Source organism: Myxocyprinus asiaticus, chromosome 35 (assembly GCF_019703515.2).
Source record: "Myxocyprinus asiaticus isolate MX2 ecotype Aquarium Trade chromosome 35, UBuf_Myxa_2, whole genome shotgun sequence".
Classification (NCBI taxonomy): Eukaryota; Metazoa; Chordata; class Actinopteri; order Cypriniformes; family Catostomidae; genus Myxocyprinus; species Myxocyprinus asiaticus.
The window spans coordinates 7,221,842-7,242,947 of NC_059378.1; the positions used below are offsets into that span (position 1 = coordinate 7,221,842).

General features: G+C 36.2%; 1 protein-coding gene across 1 annotated transcript in view; it reads right to left on the minus strand.

Moving 5' to 3' along the window:
• Window positions 1–21,106, minus strand: part of fer1l4 (fer-1 like family member 4) — a 46,454-nt gene that overhangs the window by 21,644 nt on the left and 3,704 nt on the right. Inside the window, exons 7-23 of the mRNA XM_051672914.1 lie at window positions 20,929–21,102; window positions 20,672–20,732; window positions 20,070–20,201; window positions 19,697–19,759; window positions 19,354–19,438; window positions 18,907–19,069; window positions 18,063–18,246; window positions 15,855–16,041; window positions 10,267–10,545; window positions 6,395–6,498; window positions 6,191–6,299; window positions 5,515–5,704; window positions 5,284–5,404; window positions 2,688–2,788; window positions 2,486–2,573; window positions 2,155–2,271; window positions 698–850 (exon numbers count right to left, since the gene is read on the minus strand). Coding sequence (XP_051528874.1) covers window positions 698–850; window positions 2,155–2,271; window positions 2,486–2,573; window positions 2,688–2,788; window positions 5,284–5,404; window positions 5,515–5,704; window positions 6,191–6,299; window positions 6,395–6,498; window positions 10,267–10,545; window positions 15,855–16,041; window positions 18,063–18,246; window positions 18,907–19,069; window positions 19,354–19,438; window positions 19,697–19,759; window positions 20,070–20,201; window positions 20,672–20,732; window positions 20,929–21,102 — 2,311 coding nt within the window. The remainder of the gene's footprint in view (window positions 1–697; window positions 851–2,154; window positions 2,272–2,485; window positions 2,574–2,687; window positions 2,789–5,283; window positions 5,405–5,514; window positions 5,705–6,190; window positions 6,300–6,394; window positions 6,499–10,266; window positions 10,546–15,854; window positions 16,042–18,062; window positions 18,247–18,906; window positions 19,070–19,353; window positions 19,439–19,696; window positions 19,760–20,069; window positions 20,202–20,671; window positions 20,733–20,928; window positions 21,103–21,106) is intronic.

Below are 21,106 nucleotides of genomic sequence, written 5' to 3' on the forward strand. Positions count from 1 at the left end.
CTATAACTTTACACAGAAATGGTTAACAAGCTATTCTATCACACTAAAATCATGTTAACACGCATATTGTTTGCGTCTAGTGGCTATACTTTTGAAACAGTGATTATTTAAATATTTATGGATTGGCCACATTTACTTCCATTATAAATGCCTCGCAGTACCCCAGATTTTTGCTTTCTTTAAAGAAAAGAATGGACGAGTTGATTTTATTTTTTATTTTTTTTTTTTGTGGTAATCAATATTATGTCATAAATGCTGTCAACTGAGCTTAACTTGTATTGAACTCTGAATATTCCTTTAACAATTAATATGTAGGCCTATATATTTATGACATTTATGTAGGCCACTTTCCTAATTAGTATTTTTGTATTGTTTTGCACTGAAAATATCTAAACCTACATTTACAAAATATATTTACTTGAGAAGCAAAATAACAAGATATTAAGTGTTTTTTCAGGGAAATCCAATTTAATGAGGTTTATGCTTTAAACTAGAAAAAAAAAAAAGATTTGCCAATGGCGTAAGCTTTCCTTTGAATTAAGTTTATTGTTCTTACCCCATTGGCAAATAGTTTTACACAAGAATTTACTGGAAAGCAAGACAAAAATACTGAGACAGAATTTTTTTAAGTTTAAATACAATGCATAAACCTTTTGAAAAGTCAAGCTCCTAAAATAAAAATAAAGTGAAAATGTACCTTCATGTACACAGTTGCGATGTTGCCGCAGTCTTTTCCCTTTTCCTCCTCCACTAATGAGAAGAGAATGGAGTGTGCTGGGATCCTGGCGTAAGCCACTCGCTTGCCTCCACTCAGCATCCACAAAAACACATCGGGCAGAGTGCTCTGAGGCTGTAGTAATAGCACACAAACACACAGACTTGCTCGCAGTACATGGCTAATAACTGAGTAGATTATTTCTATATTCTTCAGGTAAATGAATTTACATACACTGCCTGGCCAAAAAAAAAAGTCACTGTTTGGATTTAAATAAGCAGAGCCTATGATTGGATCATTATTGCAGTGATTAATATGTTTCAGCTGGCAACAATTCTTCTAACCCTAACTGATGCAGTGTGTGGCTTCTCATTTCTTAAACAACGATGTCGGGAGATGTATCCCGTGGTCATGGAAAAGACGTTACTGTGTTTCAGAAGGGGAAAATTATTGGCCTGCATCAAGCAAAGAAAACAACTAAGGAGATTGCTGAAATCACTGGAATTGGGTTAAGAACTGTCCAACAAATTATTAAAACCTGGAAGGATAGTGGTGAACCGTCAGCTTTGCAGAAGAAATGTGGTCGGAAAAAAATCTTGAATGATCGTGATCGGGGAACACTAAAACACTTGAAGTCACATCGTAAAAAATCGACAGGAGAACTCACAGCTATGTTTAATAGTGAAAGCAAGAGCATTTTCACACACACAATGTGCGACGAAAACTTGCAGGATTGGGGCTGAACAGCTGTGTGGCCACAAGAAAGCCACTTGTTAGTGAGTCTAATGAGTCCAGATTTACCCTATTCCAAAGTGATGGGCGCGTCAGAGTAAGAAGGGAAGTGCATGAAGCGATGCACCTGTCATACTGTAGTGCCGACTGTACATGCCTCTGGAGGCAGTATTATGTTCTGGGGTTGCTTCAGTTGGTCAGGTCTAGACTCGGCAACATTATGCGGCAATAAAAAGTAGTCAGCTGACAACCTGAATGTACTGAATGACCAGGTCATCCCAACAATGGATTTTTTCTTCCCTGATGGCACGGGCATATTCCAGGACGACAATGCCAAGATTCATCGGGCTCAAATTGTGAAAGAGTGGTTCAGGGAGCATGAGGAATCATTTTCACTCATGAATTGGCCACCAAAGAGTCCTGACCTTAACCCCATTGAGAGTCTTTGGGATGTGCTGGAGAAGACTTTACGGGGTGGTTCGACTTTCCCGTCATCAATATAATATCTCGGCCCAAAATTAATGCAACTCTGAACGGAAATAAATGTTGTGACGTTGCATAAGGTTGTCGAAACGATGCCACAATGAATGTACGCCATAATCAAAGCTAAAGGCATTCCAACAAAATATTAGAGTATGCAACTTTTTTTTTGGCCAGGCAGTCTACATTGAGATAAACATTAAGTCAGTAAATCTTAATAGCATTACCTCTTGTGCCAGAAAGTGGAGTCTCTTTGCAATATTTTTGAGGTCTGCTAGTCTGTCTTTTACCGTATTTCTGGTGACTCTTTTTCTCACTCTTAGAGCCTGCTTCGCCAGCAAGACCTGTGGAAAAATACGATAATTTTCACAATCTCACCGAAGTCTGTAAGTGTTTAAATTTTTTGTCAAAAACTAAAGGCAAATTATTGAATATCATTAATAAAACTCCAAGACATTTGGCATTGCTGGCGCCATGCTCTTCCAGTTGAGCTACAATAACTAGATAATTATTAAACAATGTATTTCCATATTAAAAATAAAAGTGCAGTCCACTTACTATGTTCCTTTTGATAAGCCCCACACGGCACTTATCCAGGGTGTTTTGGCGAGTATTCCTCTTTCTCTCTAAGTTTGTGCTGTACTGCCTTAGATCCAGAGAGAATTATCTTTTTATTATCCATAATGTGCTATGTAAAAAAGAGCTACTGTTTGGTTTAAGTGAGAACAGTGTCAATTGTGCTCATGAAAATGAATCCTACTTGCAAGTGGAAAATAATTCCATGACGACATCCACTAAACGTTCTTTAGCTTTGCTTTTTGGTCTTTTCAACAATATCTCCACCTCATCGATGCCATATTCCTAATGGAAAGTAGAACATAAATGGCACTCAGAACACACTTTCACTGCTTTCAAGTAATGTATAAAAAATAAATATATCCAATAAAGTAATGGAATCGATTTGGAATAACATTAGAGAAATAAAGTAGCACATAAGCTGCTTTTAAGCAATAAAGCATGAGGCCATGCTATATCACGAATATAGTCACAGCTAAATGCCGTTGTTGGCGTGGGCCTGCAACCCCTTCAGTCGTGACTATATTTACAACATAGAACAACCTCAAGTACCTTATTACTTTTTAAACGGTTACAACATAATAAAAGTATTAAGGACAAAGATTGAAAATATTACATTTTCATTCAAATGTTATTTTTTCATGAAAAATGTGTTCTGTGTTATCCTTCTGAAGAAGAAATGGATGACTATCAAAAACCTGTCAAGAAAATGTCCTGTTCACATTTAACTCAAAATCAGTAATAATAATAATACTAATAATAAACATATTTCATATATATATATGAGACCACTGCAAAATTAGAAGTTCACATAGAAGTGCAGCTGTTATTAATCAGCATCATTGCTTTATAAATGACTATCATTCATTTTCCTTGAAGATATTCAAATGTACAGTGTTATTATAACAGATAAATGGCATAAATAAAGAAATGAAAATATACAGAAGTGTATTTTAAACCTTCTTTTAACAACTCAAATATTTAAAAGATTGTTTCACTTTCATGGTAGTTATGAATGAAAGACATTACAAACAACTAATGCTCGGACTTCATAGTTTTACACTTGTGCTCGTCATCTAACGACTTGAGAGACTTCAGAAGACATGACAACGTTTCCGGTAAGGGAACATAGTTAGCAATGATGCTCCCTGGTTTTTCGGTGCATTGTGGGATTTTTTAGGGAGCGAACATTTCAGTGCACTGGATTTTGTGATTGAGGCAGCCCTAAAAATGTCTGACTCCCTGCTCAGTGCCCTGACTACTGAACTAGGGAGCTGACTAATCAGCAAAAATCTATGCCAATTCTTCATTTTTTTAATTCCTCATAAATAAACATAAAGAGCATTGTAACAGAGCCAAATCTGTCATTTTTTAAATAAAAGTACCGGTGTATTTCAGGGTTATTTATAGTTAAACAAATCTTATGCACCAAATCTTAATTTTCTGGTTGCACAATAAACTGCTTTTGGGATTTGATTCATTTTGGACTCTTGTAGCCTCATTGTATGTGCCTGTCATAGTAAGGAAAGACTAAGAAATATTTTAACATTATATAAATGTATATATATTTTTTTTTTAAACTATCTGCCGATTAATCGTTTTTTGGCCTTTTCCACCACCTTAGTTATTGATATCTGCAAAATCTACTATTGGTCGATATATATCTATACTGTATATATATACAGTATACTGATAGTTAAGCAATTTTACTTTTACTATCCACTATTGACAATTAAGCAAATTTAGTGTTTTTATTTTTATTTTTATTAAAATCATAGAAAATAAAAGGCAGAACCAAATGAGTACAACTAAAATGTATAAAAACGTAACAATTTAAATTAGATATAATTTTTTTCACATTGCAGTAATAAGAATATCATAATGACCACATTTTATTGCATTGTGTTATTTAGAATTTGGAAGTAAAAATGTGTGTAACTGTCCTGAAAATAATGTCACAATGTAAAAAAATACTTAATGGTCTTAAAAAGAAGCTAATGCAAAAAATAATTTCTTATATGTTTCTTTTGTTTTACTCTAAAACCAAGACCAGGACATTTTCTTGACAGGTTTCGTGAGAATCACCCAAACAGCCCGTAAAACATAAACCAAGGTTTATAGCTGGCTTCCATGGGTGCAGTGATGTACACAGTTACTAAGTATTTCATGTCATAGCTGATACAATATCATGTTTTTTTTTTTCTTTTCTCCCAATTTTGGAATGCCCAATTCCCAATGTGCTTTTAAGTCCTCGTGGTCGCGTAGTGATTCGCCTCAGTCCGGGTGGCGGAGGACGAATCCCAGTTGCCTCCGCGTCTGAGACCATCAACCCGCGCATCTTATCACGTGGCTTGTTGAGCGCATTGCCACGGAGACCTAGCGCGTGTGGAGGCTTCACGCCATCCACTGCAGCAACCACGCTGAACTCACCACGCGCCCCACTGAGAATAAACCACATTATAGCGACCACGAGGAGGTTACCCAAGTGAGTCTACCCTCCCTAGCAACCGGGCCAATTTGGTTGCTTAGGAGACCTGGCTGGAGTCACTCAGCATGCCCTGGGATTCAAACTTGCGAGCTAGCAAACTCCAGGGGTGGTACCCAGCGTAATTTACCACTGAGCTACCCAGGCCTCCACCAGTATCATGTATTTTTGCACGGCTGGAACGTTGTATTGACTAATCAGCATCTTGGACTGAAAATATACATTTTTAGATATCTGTACACAGAATTCTGCTCATGTAAAGTACAGTATTCAATATCTATAGTGTAGCACTTACCAGCCTATCAGCCATCTTGGACAACCAGTTGCTGTTGTGGAATCGGAAGGAGTGATCTTCAAAGTAGCTCCACACGTAGATGCATGGTTTCTCCCGGAGGAGAGGAATGCAACTAAATGATCTGAACAATAAAAAAAATCTGAGGTTATATGTTTTCATGCCATAATGCTACTGCACTCCACAAAACGATAAGTGGTCAACTTTGAGTGATGGTAAAGAATGTCAGTGCACCTGTCATATTCAGTGGCCTGTGGTCTTCTGGGCGCAGTCACGGATTTGTCTTGAGGGCCTGGGTTCAGCATCTCTTGTCTCTCCAACTCATCCTCTGATTCTAACAGAGGCTCTCTGTCCTCAGCCAGGTTCTCCTGACTACCAATCTTGCTTGACTTTACCACCACATCTGCAGTTTTCCCATAGTTCCCTGTGAAGCACATAGTTGTATGAGGATAAATTGCACTTAAATAGTTGTTTTTATTTATTTATTTACTTTTTATGAAATAAGTAATAGTTCACCCAAAACTGAAAATCCTGTCTTTATTTACTCACCCTCATGTTCCATGCAAACCTTTATGACTTTTGTTCTTCTGTGGTACACAAAAGGAAATGTTAAGCAGAATTAAAGTATCAGTGACCATTTACTTTTGTTATGTGCAAAAAAAAAAAAAAAAAAAGATGCAATGAAAGCGAATGGTGACTGATACTAACATTCTGCCTAACATCTCCTATTGTTTTTTTACGGAAGAAAGAAAGTTATATGGGTTTAGAGCAAAATGAACATGAGTAAACGATAACAGAATTTTCCCTTATAGGTGAACTATCCCTTTAAGTGAGTAAATATTTATGTTTATTAAGTAAATTACTAAATTATTAAAAGCCACAGCATATGACATAAATAGTCTGGTCATACCTATAGAGAGCTCAAAGGTGACAGGCTTAGAGCCAACTGAAGGATCTATCATCGTCACCTCAAAGAAAGAGGCAAACAACAAAAATTCCTCCTTCTCTCCTGTGAAATTCTACATGAGGAAATAACAGATACACAGTTATAAAATCTGAACGAGTGCGTCATGACTGTTTTATCTTCTCCTAACAGGCAAACATGGTCACTGACCTCAGGAAGGGGGTGAACATCTTCCACTTCTACTGTGACCGCAGCTGGTACCTCTGTGCCAGTGTCCTCAGATTCCTCCGCAGGTCCACTGTGAGTCTGCGCTGCTGAATAAAGTAATTTTCTGTTCATGACTAGTTCATGTCTCCATGTTTGTTTCTGAATTGATTCATAATTCCACTGTTACACTGTGAATCAAATTTACGTTAAAGCTGAAGTGTGTAATTTACTTGCAACTATATCATCACCAAATGGAATTGGAAAAATAATTACTTTTTTTAAAACAGATGACAGAAAACTCTTCGATTGTTTGAACCAATGTTGCTGTGATGGGCTGGATGGACACTTAAAGGGATAGTTCACCTAAAAAAATGAAAATTCTCTCATCATTTACTCACTCTTATGCCATCCCGGATATGTATGACTTTCTCTCTTCAGCAGACCACAAATGAAGATTTTAAGAAGAAATTCTCAGCTCTTTTGGTCCAAACAATGCAAGTGAATGGGTGCCAAAATTTTGAAGCTCCAAAAACCACATATATCAGCATAAAAGTAATCCAAATTACTCCAGTGGTTAAATCCATGTCTTCAGAAGCGATTTGATAGATGTGGGTGAGAAACAGATAAATATTTGTCAATTGTTTTTATTATAAATTCTCCTCCCTGCTCAATAAATCTCCACTTTAACTTTCACATTCTTCTTCTTGTGTTTTTGGTGATTCACATTCTTCTGGGCAGGGAGAAGAATTTCTAGCAAAAATGGACTTAAATATTGATCTGTTTCTCACCCACACCTGTCATATCACTTCTGAAGACATGGATATAACCACTAGATTACTGTTATGCTGCCTTAAATTATTTTTGAAGCATCAATTTTGGTACCCATTCATTTGCATTGTATGGACCTACAGAGCTGAAATATTCTTCTAAAAATTTTAATTTGTTTTCTGCAGAAGAAAGAAATTCATACACATCTGAGTTGGCATGAGGTTGAGTAAATGATGAGAGAATTATCCTTTTTGGATGAACTATTCCTTTAAACAACCAGAGCAATGTTTTGCTAGCATAACAGAGCCACCGTTTTACAAATGAAATCAACCTACAAATGTCTTACTTATAGTTGACTCTGCCCATGCTGGGTGGATGCGATTACATGTAATCGGGATTACATTATCAGATTACAAAATCAAATACTTGTAATTAGATTATATTTTATATACAGCTATAAATACTCATAATCAGATTAGAGTTAATTTTTATTGATTACATTATTGCATATTAATCAGTTAATCGCAGTAAATTGTTCATAATGTATTTACGTGACCTATTTTAATTATACTGAGTTTATTTTTTTATTTTTTTTTACCTTAAAGCGCTATGGAGGAAGTCAAACATCTCAAACAGCTAGACAGTCCAAAATCCTAACCACCACTGACAAGGAAAACAGCTACAATATGGTGTCATATATCAAAATAAAGGGGTTTTAAAATACACATTAACACCATTACTAAAATTCTGTTCAATGATGTTAGATATTAGTAAAAAAAAAAAAAAACTGCCATTTTTGCCTTCATATATTCACATATTCTCTATAGAGATGACTTAAATCATTAAGAGCCTAATGAAGTGTTTAATTTCGTTGGATATATTTTTTTACTTATGTAATTTCTTTTTTTTTTTTTTTTTTTTTTGCATTGCTTGGAGAAGATTTTGAGTTTCTCGAGGAAAGTTTATAATAATAATAATATTGGTCAACAAAACATATGACTGAATTTGTGGCATAATGTGTAATTTAGCATTATGGTAAGCTTGATTTAAAAGTTGAGTGTTTTTTTCTTTTTCTTTGACTATGTTTGTCAAGTTCCAAATAAAGAGAAAATGTATAAGTTTTCTAAGTTATAGTTTTCATTTATAATGTATTTAATTCACTGATTGGATTTTTCAAAAATAAGCATTACAATATGGTTATTTAATATAAACCATGTTTTTTTTTTTTTTTTTTCAGAACATTTTTTACTATATTGTGATATATATCATTATCATGATATCAAATTATTCATTTCGTGATATAAGATTTTGGTCATTTTCGCCCAACCCTACTGAATATATTTCTTCCTCTTTGTATTTTTGTCAAAATGGTACAAGACTGTTCTACTCAAATGCATGTGATATCAAATAAACAAGAGTTAAAACCTGAAGTAATCAGAAAGTAATCATACTAGATTACCTAAAACATGTAATCCAATAGATTACATTACCAATTACACTTTCAGCTATGTAATTTGTAATCAGTACAAGATTACTCTGCATATTAAGCTTGGATATGAGAAAGTTCAAAATTACATGCATAGCTTTAACCTCGTGCGACCCCGTGTCCACATGCATGGATGTTTGATTTTTGCTTTGCTATACGCAACACTTAATTTAAATGAATAAACACTGATTGAATATTGTTCACAAGACTCTAGACTCTCATTTAAGAGTTAAACTTCCTCCGTACCAAGTCACATGATACAACAGCATACCGTCGATTTCCTTGAAGCACTCTTACGGACGCAGCGCCAAAAAAGTGCCTCTGGTAAGAAATCTCTTTACGTTTTTTAATTGAAACCTGCTTGGTTGTAAAGAGTAGAGTCTCTAGTTTTGTTTGATATGCCTCTTTAAAAAATCCGTTCATTTTTCACACGTCAGCACGTTGATAAACATGATGTCCACATACAGTATGTGGAAACTGGCACCGTATTTCCTCAAAAGTAGAAAAAACCTGTTAATTATTTTGAATAACTTTCAACTCTAACACATCTGTGGGTCATTTCGCTTCATTTTAATATATATTTTGTTATATTTTATTTTGCTATCATTGTGCAGTACGGTTCTATTCATTAACACTAATGCATTCCTATATTTACTATTCATTTTCACATTGAGAATAAATGGATTCATCCAAAAGCTGAAAACTTTTGCTTTCAGAGGCTTTATATGGAGTTAGGATAAAAATAAGGTGCATATCAAACTGTTCTGAGACCAGTGAAGACAGACAGCACACTAAAGGTTAAGTCATTAATAGAGAACATCCTATAGCTTTCTATGCAGCGAAGTGCATTCACCTGACCAGTTTCAGGCTGCAGATGATGTTTGGACCACTCAACGTGTTTGGCAGACATGGGACAATGCTTATCAGTACATAGATTCAGAATTTTATAATGCTACATTTTATTTGAACATGGTTGGCAGTGATTGGATGATGCTGGACATTACTTTGAATCAGAATTATTTAATCAGCTTTACAGAAAATCAGCTGTAATGTCTGTAACGTCTCAAAAACATGAATAACTAACACTCCTGGAAACATAATAAACAATTTGCTGAAAAAAAATCTGACTTTTTATTGCTTGGTGTAATTTCACAACATAGTCTCGCTGTAATTTTTAGGAAAACTATTTATTTTATTTTATTTTATTATTATTATTATTTATTTATTTTTGCTTGTTTATTAGGAGCTACTAGTTACAAATCAAAAATGGAAACGGAAAATGCACACACACAGCAGTCACCCGGGGGTCTCAGGAGGTTAAAGGTGAACCATGATATTCCACTAGTGGCACCAAACAGAATTATAAAAATAATAACTGTTTTGAAACAGGTTTCAAACACTCCCACCATCTGCCATTGAACAAACAGATAGTCCCGCCCCAAATTTACGTCATCGGTTGAGCCAGTGTTGTTATGTCAGACAAGCAGATTGCAGTTCAAACATTAATTCCGCTTTAAATTTACCTCATGTATTTATCTTACATAATCCATAAAGGATTACAGTGTTAATCACATATCAAACATATCAGAACAGATATTTCACTTTGTGCTGTTGACACTACCGTCTTTGTCTGTCTTCTTCTTCTCCTTGGACTTTCGGCTCATGCGTTTGAGAGTAAGCCTGCTGATTGTGCTCTTCACATTAGTAATGGTCTTACTCTCTGTCACCACAGCTGTGGGAGAGCTATAAACCTCGACAGCTAGCGAGAGCAGAATTCTGCCCCTGTAGAAGATCCCTCCACTCAGTCCTTCATTAAGGTGTCTGTGGATATCCCTCAGTGTGGAGTTTTTAGGAGAGCCATACAGATTTATCCATGCTGGCCCAAAGGTAGGGTTGAAACCTGTTGGATAGAGAAAAGACAGGGGAAGTAGGTTACTGAGAGACGATAAGGAGTGAGTGAAGGGTTCAAGAGAATGCTGGAGGGTACATAGAAATTTTAAAAACATGAAGGAGCAGATACCAGGTAGTTGTTTTCCCAGTGGGTTAAGTAAGAGGCTGAGACAGAAAGAGGATACTGAAATGTTAAAGTTAAGATAAATGCCTGAGGTATTATAGGATTTAAAGGAATAGTTCACACAAAAATGAAAATTCTCTCATTATTCACTTAACCTGATGCCATCCCAGATGTGTATAACTGTCTTTCTTCAGCAGAACACAAATGAAGATTTTTAGAAGAAGACAGAGCTCTGTCAGGTCCTTGTAATGCAAGTACATGGGTGTCAGCACTCTGATGGTCCAAAAGTCACATTATGGCAGCATAAAAGTCATCCACACGACTCCAGTCGATCAATGAATGTCTTCTGAGGCAAATCGATACGTGAGTATAAAAAATAAATCAATAATTAAAATGTTATTAACTTTTTAAAAGCACTTCCTCCCAGCAGTTGATGCATCAAGTAGCTGTCACGTGACATAAGCGTGCCGGCAAGTTCACGCGAGAATTCGGAAGCTGCGCTTATTTACAACAGAAGAACGAACGTCACGCGAGAGTTCAGCCATTTCAAACAGCATCAGAACCCAGGACAGAAGCGCCGATTTAAAGTTAAAAATGTTTTAATTATCGACTTATTTCTTACATAAACCTACTGATTCGCTTCAGAAGACATTCAGTGATCAATTAGAGTCATGTGGATTACTTTTATGCTGCCTCAAAGTGATGGCACCTGTGTACATCCGTTATAAGGACCTGACAGAGCTCTATCTTCTTCTAAAAGTCTTCATTTGTGTTCTGCTGAAGACAGACTGTTATACACATCTGGGATGGCATCAGGGTAAGTGAATAATGAGAGAATTTTCATTTTTAAGTGAACTATTCCTTCAATTGGCAAAGAAAAAGATGTTCCTGCAAGGCCCGAGTTTGCAGCCTCTTTGGAGGCCCCATAGACGCAGCGAAACAAATAGAACAGAACGCAGGTGTCTCGAGATGAGTTTGATATAAGCTGACATTCTTTTAAACATAAGATCAGAACCCCTCTACCAAGGGTGAGCCTTCAAGGTTAGCAAAACATAGTGTAGCACACGGTACACTGGCGAGGAGACCAGAGGCTGTTCTTTTCGAATGGATGTCTTTGGAGGAGATGACACTGAATAAACTTCCCGACGCTGAATAAACTGCTCATCACTTAATGAATTGACCACATGTCTTCAACATGTTTTGCACTAAATAATCCTTTTGGAATTAACTATGTATGGAGTTTACTACAATAAAATTGTTGTTTTATAAGAGAAGACAATTTTGCAACCGGTAGGTGTCAGTTTACGGCTCTCCCTATTCATTTGTATGGTATCCGCAAACGGTGACTTACTGTCATAATGCTAGTTGACCGTTACACTCTCTCCTATGGGAAAATCATGGAGGTTGTTATTTCAGTAAATAAAAGAATCTCTGGCGACGATTAAATCTTCTTCGAACACTTCTTTGTGACAGCAATGGCTCAAATTCCAGGCGCATAGGGCAGGTTCAGAGTACATGCGGTTAGAAAAATCAAGCCGCACACATTCAGTGTTCGAGCACTCTGCTGATGACAAAATTTGCATTACATGTCCTGTACGCAGACATCTAGCATTTGCGTCTGAAGTATACTTTACGAGGAGGGCCTCATTTCTGAGACACTACTAACTTAACGAAATTTTTCAGTGGCATGACAGTAGTTCAGCTATTTTCACAATAGAGTAATTTTTCCATTAACAAACTCCTTTTTTTCAACAAGTAGCATTTTAATAAAACGCTACATCATATTTTGACACGCTTTACAGCCAAGAAAATCGAGAGTAATCAAATGCTAAACATTGCAAACACACTTACCTAAACAGTACTCTCTCTCTCATGCAGTAGATTTGTTTGGATAGTTCATGTAAATTAACCGATGACAATGGACCCTTTCCATTAGGGCTGGGTATCGCCAGCCACCTCACGATACGATACATATTGCGATATATAAGTAACGATTCGATATATCATGATACATCACTATATCATGATTCGATTTCGCTTTTAATTTCAATTAATTTGGGTATATTTCCATTATAATGTTCATTTTGCTTGCATACAGTATGAAAGAAATGATCTTTCAGCTAATGCTTTTATTCATTATACAGGGGACCTTCTAACTTGTTAAATTATGGACATATCAATTTTACTAATTTCATTTTATCATTAGTTTTTCATCATTTTGGTGACATTTTAACTTTTTTTTAAATAATGTAGTCCATGTATTACATCAACAGATATGGTGTATTGAAATTGCATATATTATATTACATATATACAGTATATTGTTACATGCCTAATTTGTAATATTTACAAGTATTTACTTAGATATGTAGAACAAGTGCTAAAATTGTACTGTCTCTTTAAGACCTGTGGCAGGGACTTTGACAGTAGTGTTCGTTTGGTCGAATGGCTTCTTTGCAGCATCCACGCTATTGGCACTTTTCCACTGCATGTTACAGTTCGACTCGACTCTGCTCGCTTTACTTTTCTGAGCTTGATTTTCCACTGCAGTTTAGTGCATCCTCAACGTGGGTGGGATTATAGGCTTATCGTCATAGTTACGCCGCCTCTACTGCCGTAGAGCTACTAACGTACTCCTCGGCTACTAACGAGAGGAACGTCTGCACCTCGTTTATTGACCACGCCGTGGTTTTGCACACAGCCATTTCTTTTTACAATTCGAAAATCACGTGAACAAATGATAGTGCTGTCGCTAACTTTAAAACTAGTGGGTGGATGTCCCGTTTCGCAAATCCAGTGACGCTGGTAGTGACGATTCTCTCTGACCAATCAGTGATCTGCAGTGTTTTGACATCACATTTAGTATCGGCTCGGCTCGCTTGGAACTTCGACCAAGGTGGTACTAAAAAAAGTACCAGGTACCAGGTACTATCCACAGTGAAAAACCCCCAAAAAGCGAGCAGAGTCGAGTCGAGTCAAGCCGTACCGAGCAGTGGAAAAGCCCCATAAGTGTGATTAGAAATCTAAAAAATGACCAGACATTGGCTAATCACAGACATTTTTTGTAGCAAATGGGAAGCATTTACGTACATCTGATTGTTGGGGATTGCAGATAGAAAGAAAGAGCAATCTTGACATTTTAAGAATCGACATTGGGATCGTACAAATGAAGATTAAGTAGAAAATCAATATTTTTGCCCGACCCTAGATCCAAACGAGTGAGAGAGTTCAAGCATGTTTGTGAAAGAAACCGAGAATCCTGCAGGATCAGTTTGTCTCTTTCGTGCCTCATAGAAGCGTCTCTGTCTGCACTGAAAATATCATGATATATCACGATACATGGATCTAAGTATAGATACAATATCGTGAGAAAAAGTATCGCGATATTCGATATTTGATTGTATCGGCACAGCCCTAATTTCCACACGTCCATGTGCCGCGAAGTGGAAGTCGTCATAGTTGGCTAAACTTGAATTGCGGTAAATGGGGGACCACAACAAATGTAATTTTTGCCTACCCATTTGCTCCAACAGCAAAAGAAAAAATCAAAAATTATGCTTTCACAGCTTTGCAAAAGAAGATTAAAATATACAGCGCTGGATAACAGCAGTAAGGCCAAATTTTCTGTCACTCCCTCAGCAGCTGTGTTAGAAGCCTCATCGCAGATATGGTAACTGATTTTTTAAAATGTATTTCAGGGTAATATAATTCAAAGTACAAAGTTATAAATTTACTCTAAATATTAAAAAAAAAAACTGTGAATATAAAACAGTTTGCTTCATTTACCTTGTTAAAGTAGGTGGAAACGCATCATAACAGGTCTGTGAAAAGGGTCCATAGTGTTTGAAAGTTCAATTCATTTTAGTGAATCGATTAATTCGGAATGTTTATGTAATGTAAATGAACTAGTTCAAGTAAATGATTCTCTGAATCACTTGAGCCCCTGGGAAGCAAAATATTTCAAGCAAAATATTTAATCAGCTGCTACTTTTTATGAGCAAGTTTGCAAATTAGTTATATATTATAGTATATTTTCGTATTTTTTGTTGTATTGAGTGTAAAATTAAACATTTTCAATTTAATTCCATAGTATTAAAGTATTAAAGGAATAGTTCACCAAAAAAATGAAAATGATCTCATTATTCACTTAATGATAATTTACTCACCCTCATTCCATCCCAGATGTGTATGACTTTCTTTCTTCTGCTGAACACAAACAAAGATTTTTAGAGGAATATCCCAGCCCTGTAGGTCCTCACAATGCAAGTATCGTAGACAGAACTTTGAATCTCCATAAATCATCATAAAAGTTATCCATAAGATTCCAGTGGTTAAATCCATACCTTCAGAAGCAATATGATAAGTGTGGGTGAGAAAAAGGTCAATATTTAGGTCATTTTTACCATGAACCTTCACTTTCACTTCCATCTTTTTTCTTTTTTTTTTTTTTGGCGATTTGTATTCTTCGTGCATATCACCACCTACTGGTTGGGGCTGGTCAAAGGTGGAGATTAAAAAAGGACTTTAATATTTATCTGTTTCTCACCCACACCTATCATGTTACTTCAAAAGATATAGATTTAACCACTGGAGTCTTATGGATTACTTTTATTCTGCCATTATGTGATTTGTGAAGATTCAAAGTTCTGGTCATCATTCACTTGCATTATGTGGACCTACAGAGCTGAAATATTATTCTAAAAATATTCATTTGTGTTCTGAAGAAAGAAAGTCATACACATCTGGTATGGCATGAGGATGAGTAAATTATGATAGAATTTTCATTTTTGGGTGAACTAACCCTTTACAGGAGAATTATTGTGCTACAAAAGCAATGAAGATGTTTTTTAAATAACTATATTTAAGATGATATATGACTATATGTATAGTCCATATAAGATCTTCTAAACTTCTGCAATCAGAATTTCTGATTGCAGAATTAAATAATAGCATCTGATAGTATTTAAAGTTAAATTATTTAAGTTTTTCTTCCTGAAATAGCTTCAATGTTGTTAGCAACTTCTTGTTAGTAGCTTGTAGGGCTAACAACTTTGTAGAAAAGGGTGGCTTAACTGTAGTTTAGCCACTGTATGTCATGAGGAGCTTCGGCTGTCCTTTTGAACATAACTTCAGCAGTTATCACTCTTAAGCAATCACAGTAAAGTAAGTCAGCAGTAATCACTCTTAAGACTGACCGTTTCGGTTGGGGTTAGATATCTGAAGAAGGTCCAAGAAATGTGTTGCCACGGCTACATCCCCAATGTTGGCATCATCAAGGATCTGGATTTTGATTCGTCGAGCAAGAGGAGGAAACTGCTCGATGAAGGATATCTGTTCATTCCACTCGGGAGTATTGGTGCTGCTTTCTACTGATGTCTCTCCCTATGAAAATGTAGATATAATATTTTTTTTTATGTATTTGCAGTGGTCTTATCAGGGACTAAAAACAAAATGTTTTTCATTTCGGTTCGTTCTGAGCAAAAACTATATTTTTTTAATTCCGGTTCAGAAGTTCCGCAGCCTCCTTTCCAAATGTTTACCGGTTAGAACAAAATAAAAGAACGGTTAATAACGCTCTTTTTAAAATGACAGTACTCTGCGCTAAGGGGTGGGTGAAATACCAGTTGCAGCGTTGCCAGATCTCACCAGAGAAGCAAGCAATCTGGTCCGGAAAAACGAGCTCACAATAAGCCACTTGCCTCAAAATAAACAAAAAATTAGCGATTTATCACAATAAACATCATAACAAGCATACAGTTAATTAACAGTTAGGTAAAATATTAAAGATCTGCAGCATCAAATCTGTATTAATGCATCATATCTTTCAATAATTCAGTGAAGTACTTTTTACATCTAATAAAGTTTTCCTTGTATCTGAATTAGCCATGCATGTATATGTAGTAATTACATATAGTTGTTAAAAAGGTCTTCATTTACAGAATACGACATCCACAAAGGACAATTACTTTCCTTCAGGTTCAACGCACATGTTTCATTTTTTCAGGCAACATGAAGTGGTGTAGTTCCAAAAATAGACTGTGATAAACCCTTTGGCCTTTAGTATAATTAAAAAATGATCAGAATAAATTAACTGGTTATAACCAGTTTCCAGCATATAAAAATAATGTTTTCACTCCGGAACAATTGAAAATCACTTTGTTCCGGTTTTTGGTTTCGTTCCATGAACCGTTTTTAGTCCCTGGTATTTATGGATAAGAATTCACATAATTCTTTTCTTCTCTTATTCCTTGGGTCATTCCTGAGTTCAACACACCATTTCTGCCCCAAAATATTTTCTGCCATATTGGATTTTTGCAAAAACTGCAGCAATTAACTAAAATATAGTCACTCGTTGTGTGGAATATAGTATAAAGTCTATAGAATATAGAGAGTTTCGGTTTGGCTCCTGGCTCCACTTGAACTGTTCTTAGATAAGATAAGCTCTTACATCATAAGAGATTTTTTGGATCTGGAATGTTTGCCAATAGCCTGTGTTGCAAGATTCAGAAAGCAGTTCAAATAGTTACGGCACCTCAACCCATTTAACAAACAAAAGCACAGCCGCAGCAGGGTGTGTGTGTATGTGTGCGTGCTGCTTTTGTAGATGTGAGCATTCGCTTAACAAAAATGTTATGGTACAGTCTATTTGTGTATGGGAATTCATTAAAAAAACTAAACCAGCTGGACTCTGCCACTGCCATGGTAGAGCATTTTAAGGAAATTCAAAACAAATGTTTTAATTTAAATCATTTGGACTGTTTAAATATAACTATGCAGGCATGCATCAAAGAAAGATTGAGTTTCAGCAAACATACCATGTGAATGTTCCAGGAATTACAGGTCTTCCTGTTGTAATACAGAGAAAGGAGAAGAATCTACATCTGTGTGTGGAACTGCTTCTTTTGATCTACTTACAGGAAGAAACATGGGAATTTTTGCAAGCTACAGCAGTGTCAGACTTCTCCTTTCTTTGTACCACAGTCAGAAATGGGCTTGGGGCAAAAATGACACAGAAAGTAAGAAAAGATGGCAAAAAAGTTAAATCAAAATAAGAGTTTTGTGGCTTTTAGTGCAATAAAGTTTGCTCTAAGGTAATCTTTATGCTAGTTTTTATATAGTAAAAAAAGCCCTCAAAAAAGCTAAATGTGACCCTGAAAATAAATTCCAGTGGGCAAAAACTGGCCCTTCCCTTTTCTGTACTATAACCAGTGTTTTTCAGTGCTGTACCCCCAAAACTGCACATTTTAGATGTCTTCCTTATTTGATACACACAGTTCAGTTTATGAAGCCTCAACAATTGAGCTGAGTTAAATAAAGTATGTTAGATTAGTAAGACATCAAAATATGCAAAAGGATTGGGGAATGCAGAAATTCAATCAAAAACTAACTAGAAAGCAAAGCACCTGCTGGCCGGCAAATGTGACCTGGACATAAGGGTCAAGGAAGACCTTCTTGTCTCCCATCATCTTTGAGAAGTTCCCCATGAAGCCAGAGTTCATGCTGGGTAGACCCTCGGCTTTGTAGATCTTCAGGACAAACTTTGCCCAAGGACGTTCCGATGGCATCCTTTTTGGCAGGAGAAGGTTCCTACACAACAGGACATGAAAATGTACCAAAATATATTGATTTGTCAGGCTTTAGATGCCAAAAGTGTCTTCTATGTACACTCACTGAGCTTTTTATTAGGAACACTATGGTCCTAATAAAATGTCAGACATGGTCTTCTGTTGTTGTAGCCCATCTGCCTAAAGATTCGACGTGTTATGCATTCTGAGATGCTATTCTGCTCACTACAATTGTACAGAGTGGTTATCTGAGTTACTGTAGCCTTTCTTTTAGCTCAAACCAGTTTGGCCATTCTCTGTTGACCTCTCTCATCAGCAAGGTGTTTCCATATGCAGAACTGCCGCTCACTGGATGTTTTTTGTTTTTGGCACCATTCTGAGTAAACTCTAGAGACTGTTGTGTGTAAAAATCCCAGGAGATCAGCAGTTACAGAAATACTCAAACCAGCCCGACTGGCACCAACAATCATGCCACAGTCGGAATCACTGAGATCACATTCTTTTCCCATTCTGATGTGAACATTAACTGAAGCTCCTGATCCGTACCTGCATGATTTTAGGGATTGCACTGCTGCCACACGATTGGCTGGTTAGATAATCACATGAATAAGTAGGTGTACAGGTGTTCCTAATAAAGTGCTCAGTGAGTGTACATCAAAGCCAATCGATGACCCTGTCTTACTTTTCAATATCATCATTCTGGCTGCCAGCTGGTGCCAGGCTGGCCATGCCCATAGGATCCCCTTTCATCACCACACTTACTGTACACTTCACATAGCCTTTAATTCCAGAGCGTGTGTCTTTTGGGTCAGTGAGGGGAGCCCATTTCTGGTAGAAGCGGTGATCTGCAGTGAGATGTATCAATGTGTTAAGTAGTTGTAATGATCAAAGACACAGCTTTGTCTTTAAGTAGTCCTACAGTATAATCATCTTTTTTCACTAGCAGTGATGAGTTAATTATCACCATTAAAATGTCTTGGGAATTCATTATCGATTTACAAATGCCACTGAGATTCAGTCTCTACACTCTGAGACTATACACTTGTGCATCAAAGCTTGAGACCAACATTTAATAATCCTTATATAAAACACGTTGGGTTTCATATAAATATTAATGATGTCATGCTACCTGGCTGTTGATAAACGGTGCTGATGTCAATCTTGAAAGTTCCTATGTGGGTCATCAAAAAGGCAAGCACTTTTTTATGAAACACCTAAAATATATATAAATATAAAATTAACACACACTGTATGAAAAGATGTGTCAGTTAGGCTAAAAAAACAAAACATAAATAAACTGTTTTTAGTAAAAATCTGCTAACTCATCCTGACTACAATATTTTACACCAACAAAAGTAATATTCAAGGGTCAGATCAGGCAAAAATGGCTCCTTAAGATAACAACTTCACATTTTCACTTTTTACAGATCATGTATAAAAGTCACTTTAGCTGCTATGAAAGGTATACTTACAGAAATCTCAATCACTTTATCAAAAAGCACATCTTGTGTCTCTTGGAATTCAAACATGAAGTTCTTGAAGATAAAAAAAAGATAAATAAAACATTAAAAACAATCAGAGAGATGCTTAAAGGAATAGCTAAACCAGAAATTAAAATTCTGTCATAATTTAGCCTCAGTTGCCATTCCCTTTCATTGCATCTTTTTGCAATTTGAATGATGACTAAGGATAACACTCTGCCCAACATCTCCTTTTGTGTTTCACAGAAAAAAGAAACCAATATGGGTTTGGAACAACAAGAGTGTGAGAAAATGATGACAGAATTAAAATGTTTGGGTGAACTCAACTGTCCCTTCAAAGTCTGAATTCTATGCTAGCCATTACCTCATTGTAAAATGGACAGTTGGTAGATTTCTGAGTAGCTGTGTGCCTTTTCTCGTCTCCAATATTCACATATACTGCTGGGTTAATGTTTACTCCAACCAGTTTCTGTGCTTCAATCACATTTACATTCACCTGAGGGAAAAATGAGTGAAATTCAGGACGTAACAGTAGTAGCCTTTGCTAATCGTGTGCCTTAAGCTGTCATAACTTAAGGTGCATAATGGAATATACAGTATATGTTTCTCTGTTGACCCCATTAAAATCAAAATAGCAGTTTTGTAGCTTTTAGTCCATGCCTATTAGCTTTGAAGCTAATCTATATGCTAGTGTACTACTAATAATTGACATAAATTAACATTTAGTAGAATATATTTAATTGCATTAAAAAAACAATTATGCATTTAAAATGCACAGTATCTCTCTTCTAGGAAGATTGATAACTCATCTTGCACTTTACCGATTTTTGTCCAGTCAAATGAGCCTTTAATATGTCCCGCCCAAACATTGTGTTTCAACAAAAAATACGTCAATACAGGAAGAAAACAGTGCCCATCAAGTGATTTCATGGGGTGCTGTTGTTTTTCCTTATTGGATTGCTTTACCTGGAAAGACTTCACCTTGGGTGTGATAGCAAGCTCGTGCTTTGCCAAAGCCCTGCAACGACTACACAGAGAAACAAAGCCATGAGTTATAGTAGTATTATTTATCTCACTTGTTACAATCTCAGATTAGATTTCAAATATGGGAATCAAATGATGGGTCATCCCAGTTAATGTGCAATGTATCATATTACAAAGTAATGTAATACAGTACATTACAGTGTAGTGTAATGTGTCGCACTGAAAGGTAATTGAAACACCTCAAAATGGGAGTGAATGTCACATTGGGACATTCAATATCTGCAAAGTCATAATCATCATCATAGTCATTATCATCATCTTCCTCTCCGTTCTCGTCATCAGTTTTCAATAGGCTGCGACCAATCTGCCTGGTCTCACGATCCAGCTGTTTAGGACGCAGACCCTCTGAAGAGCTAG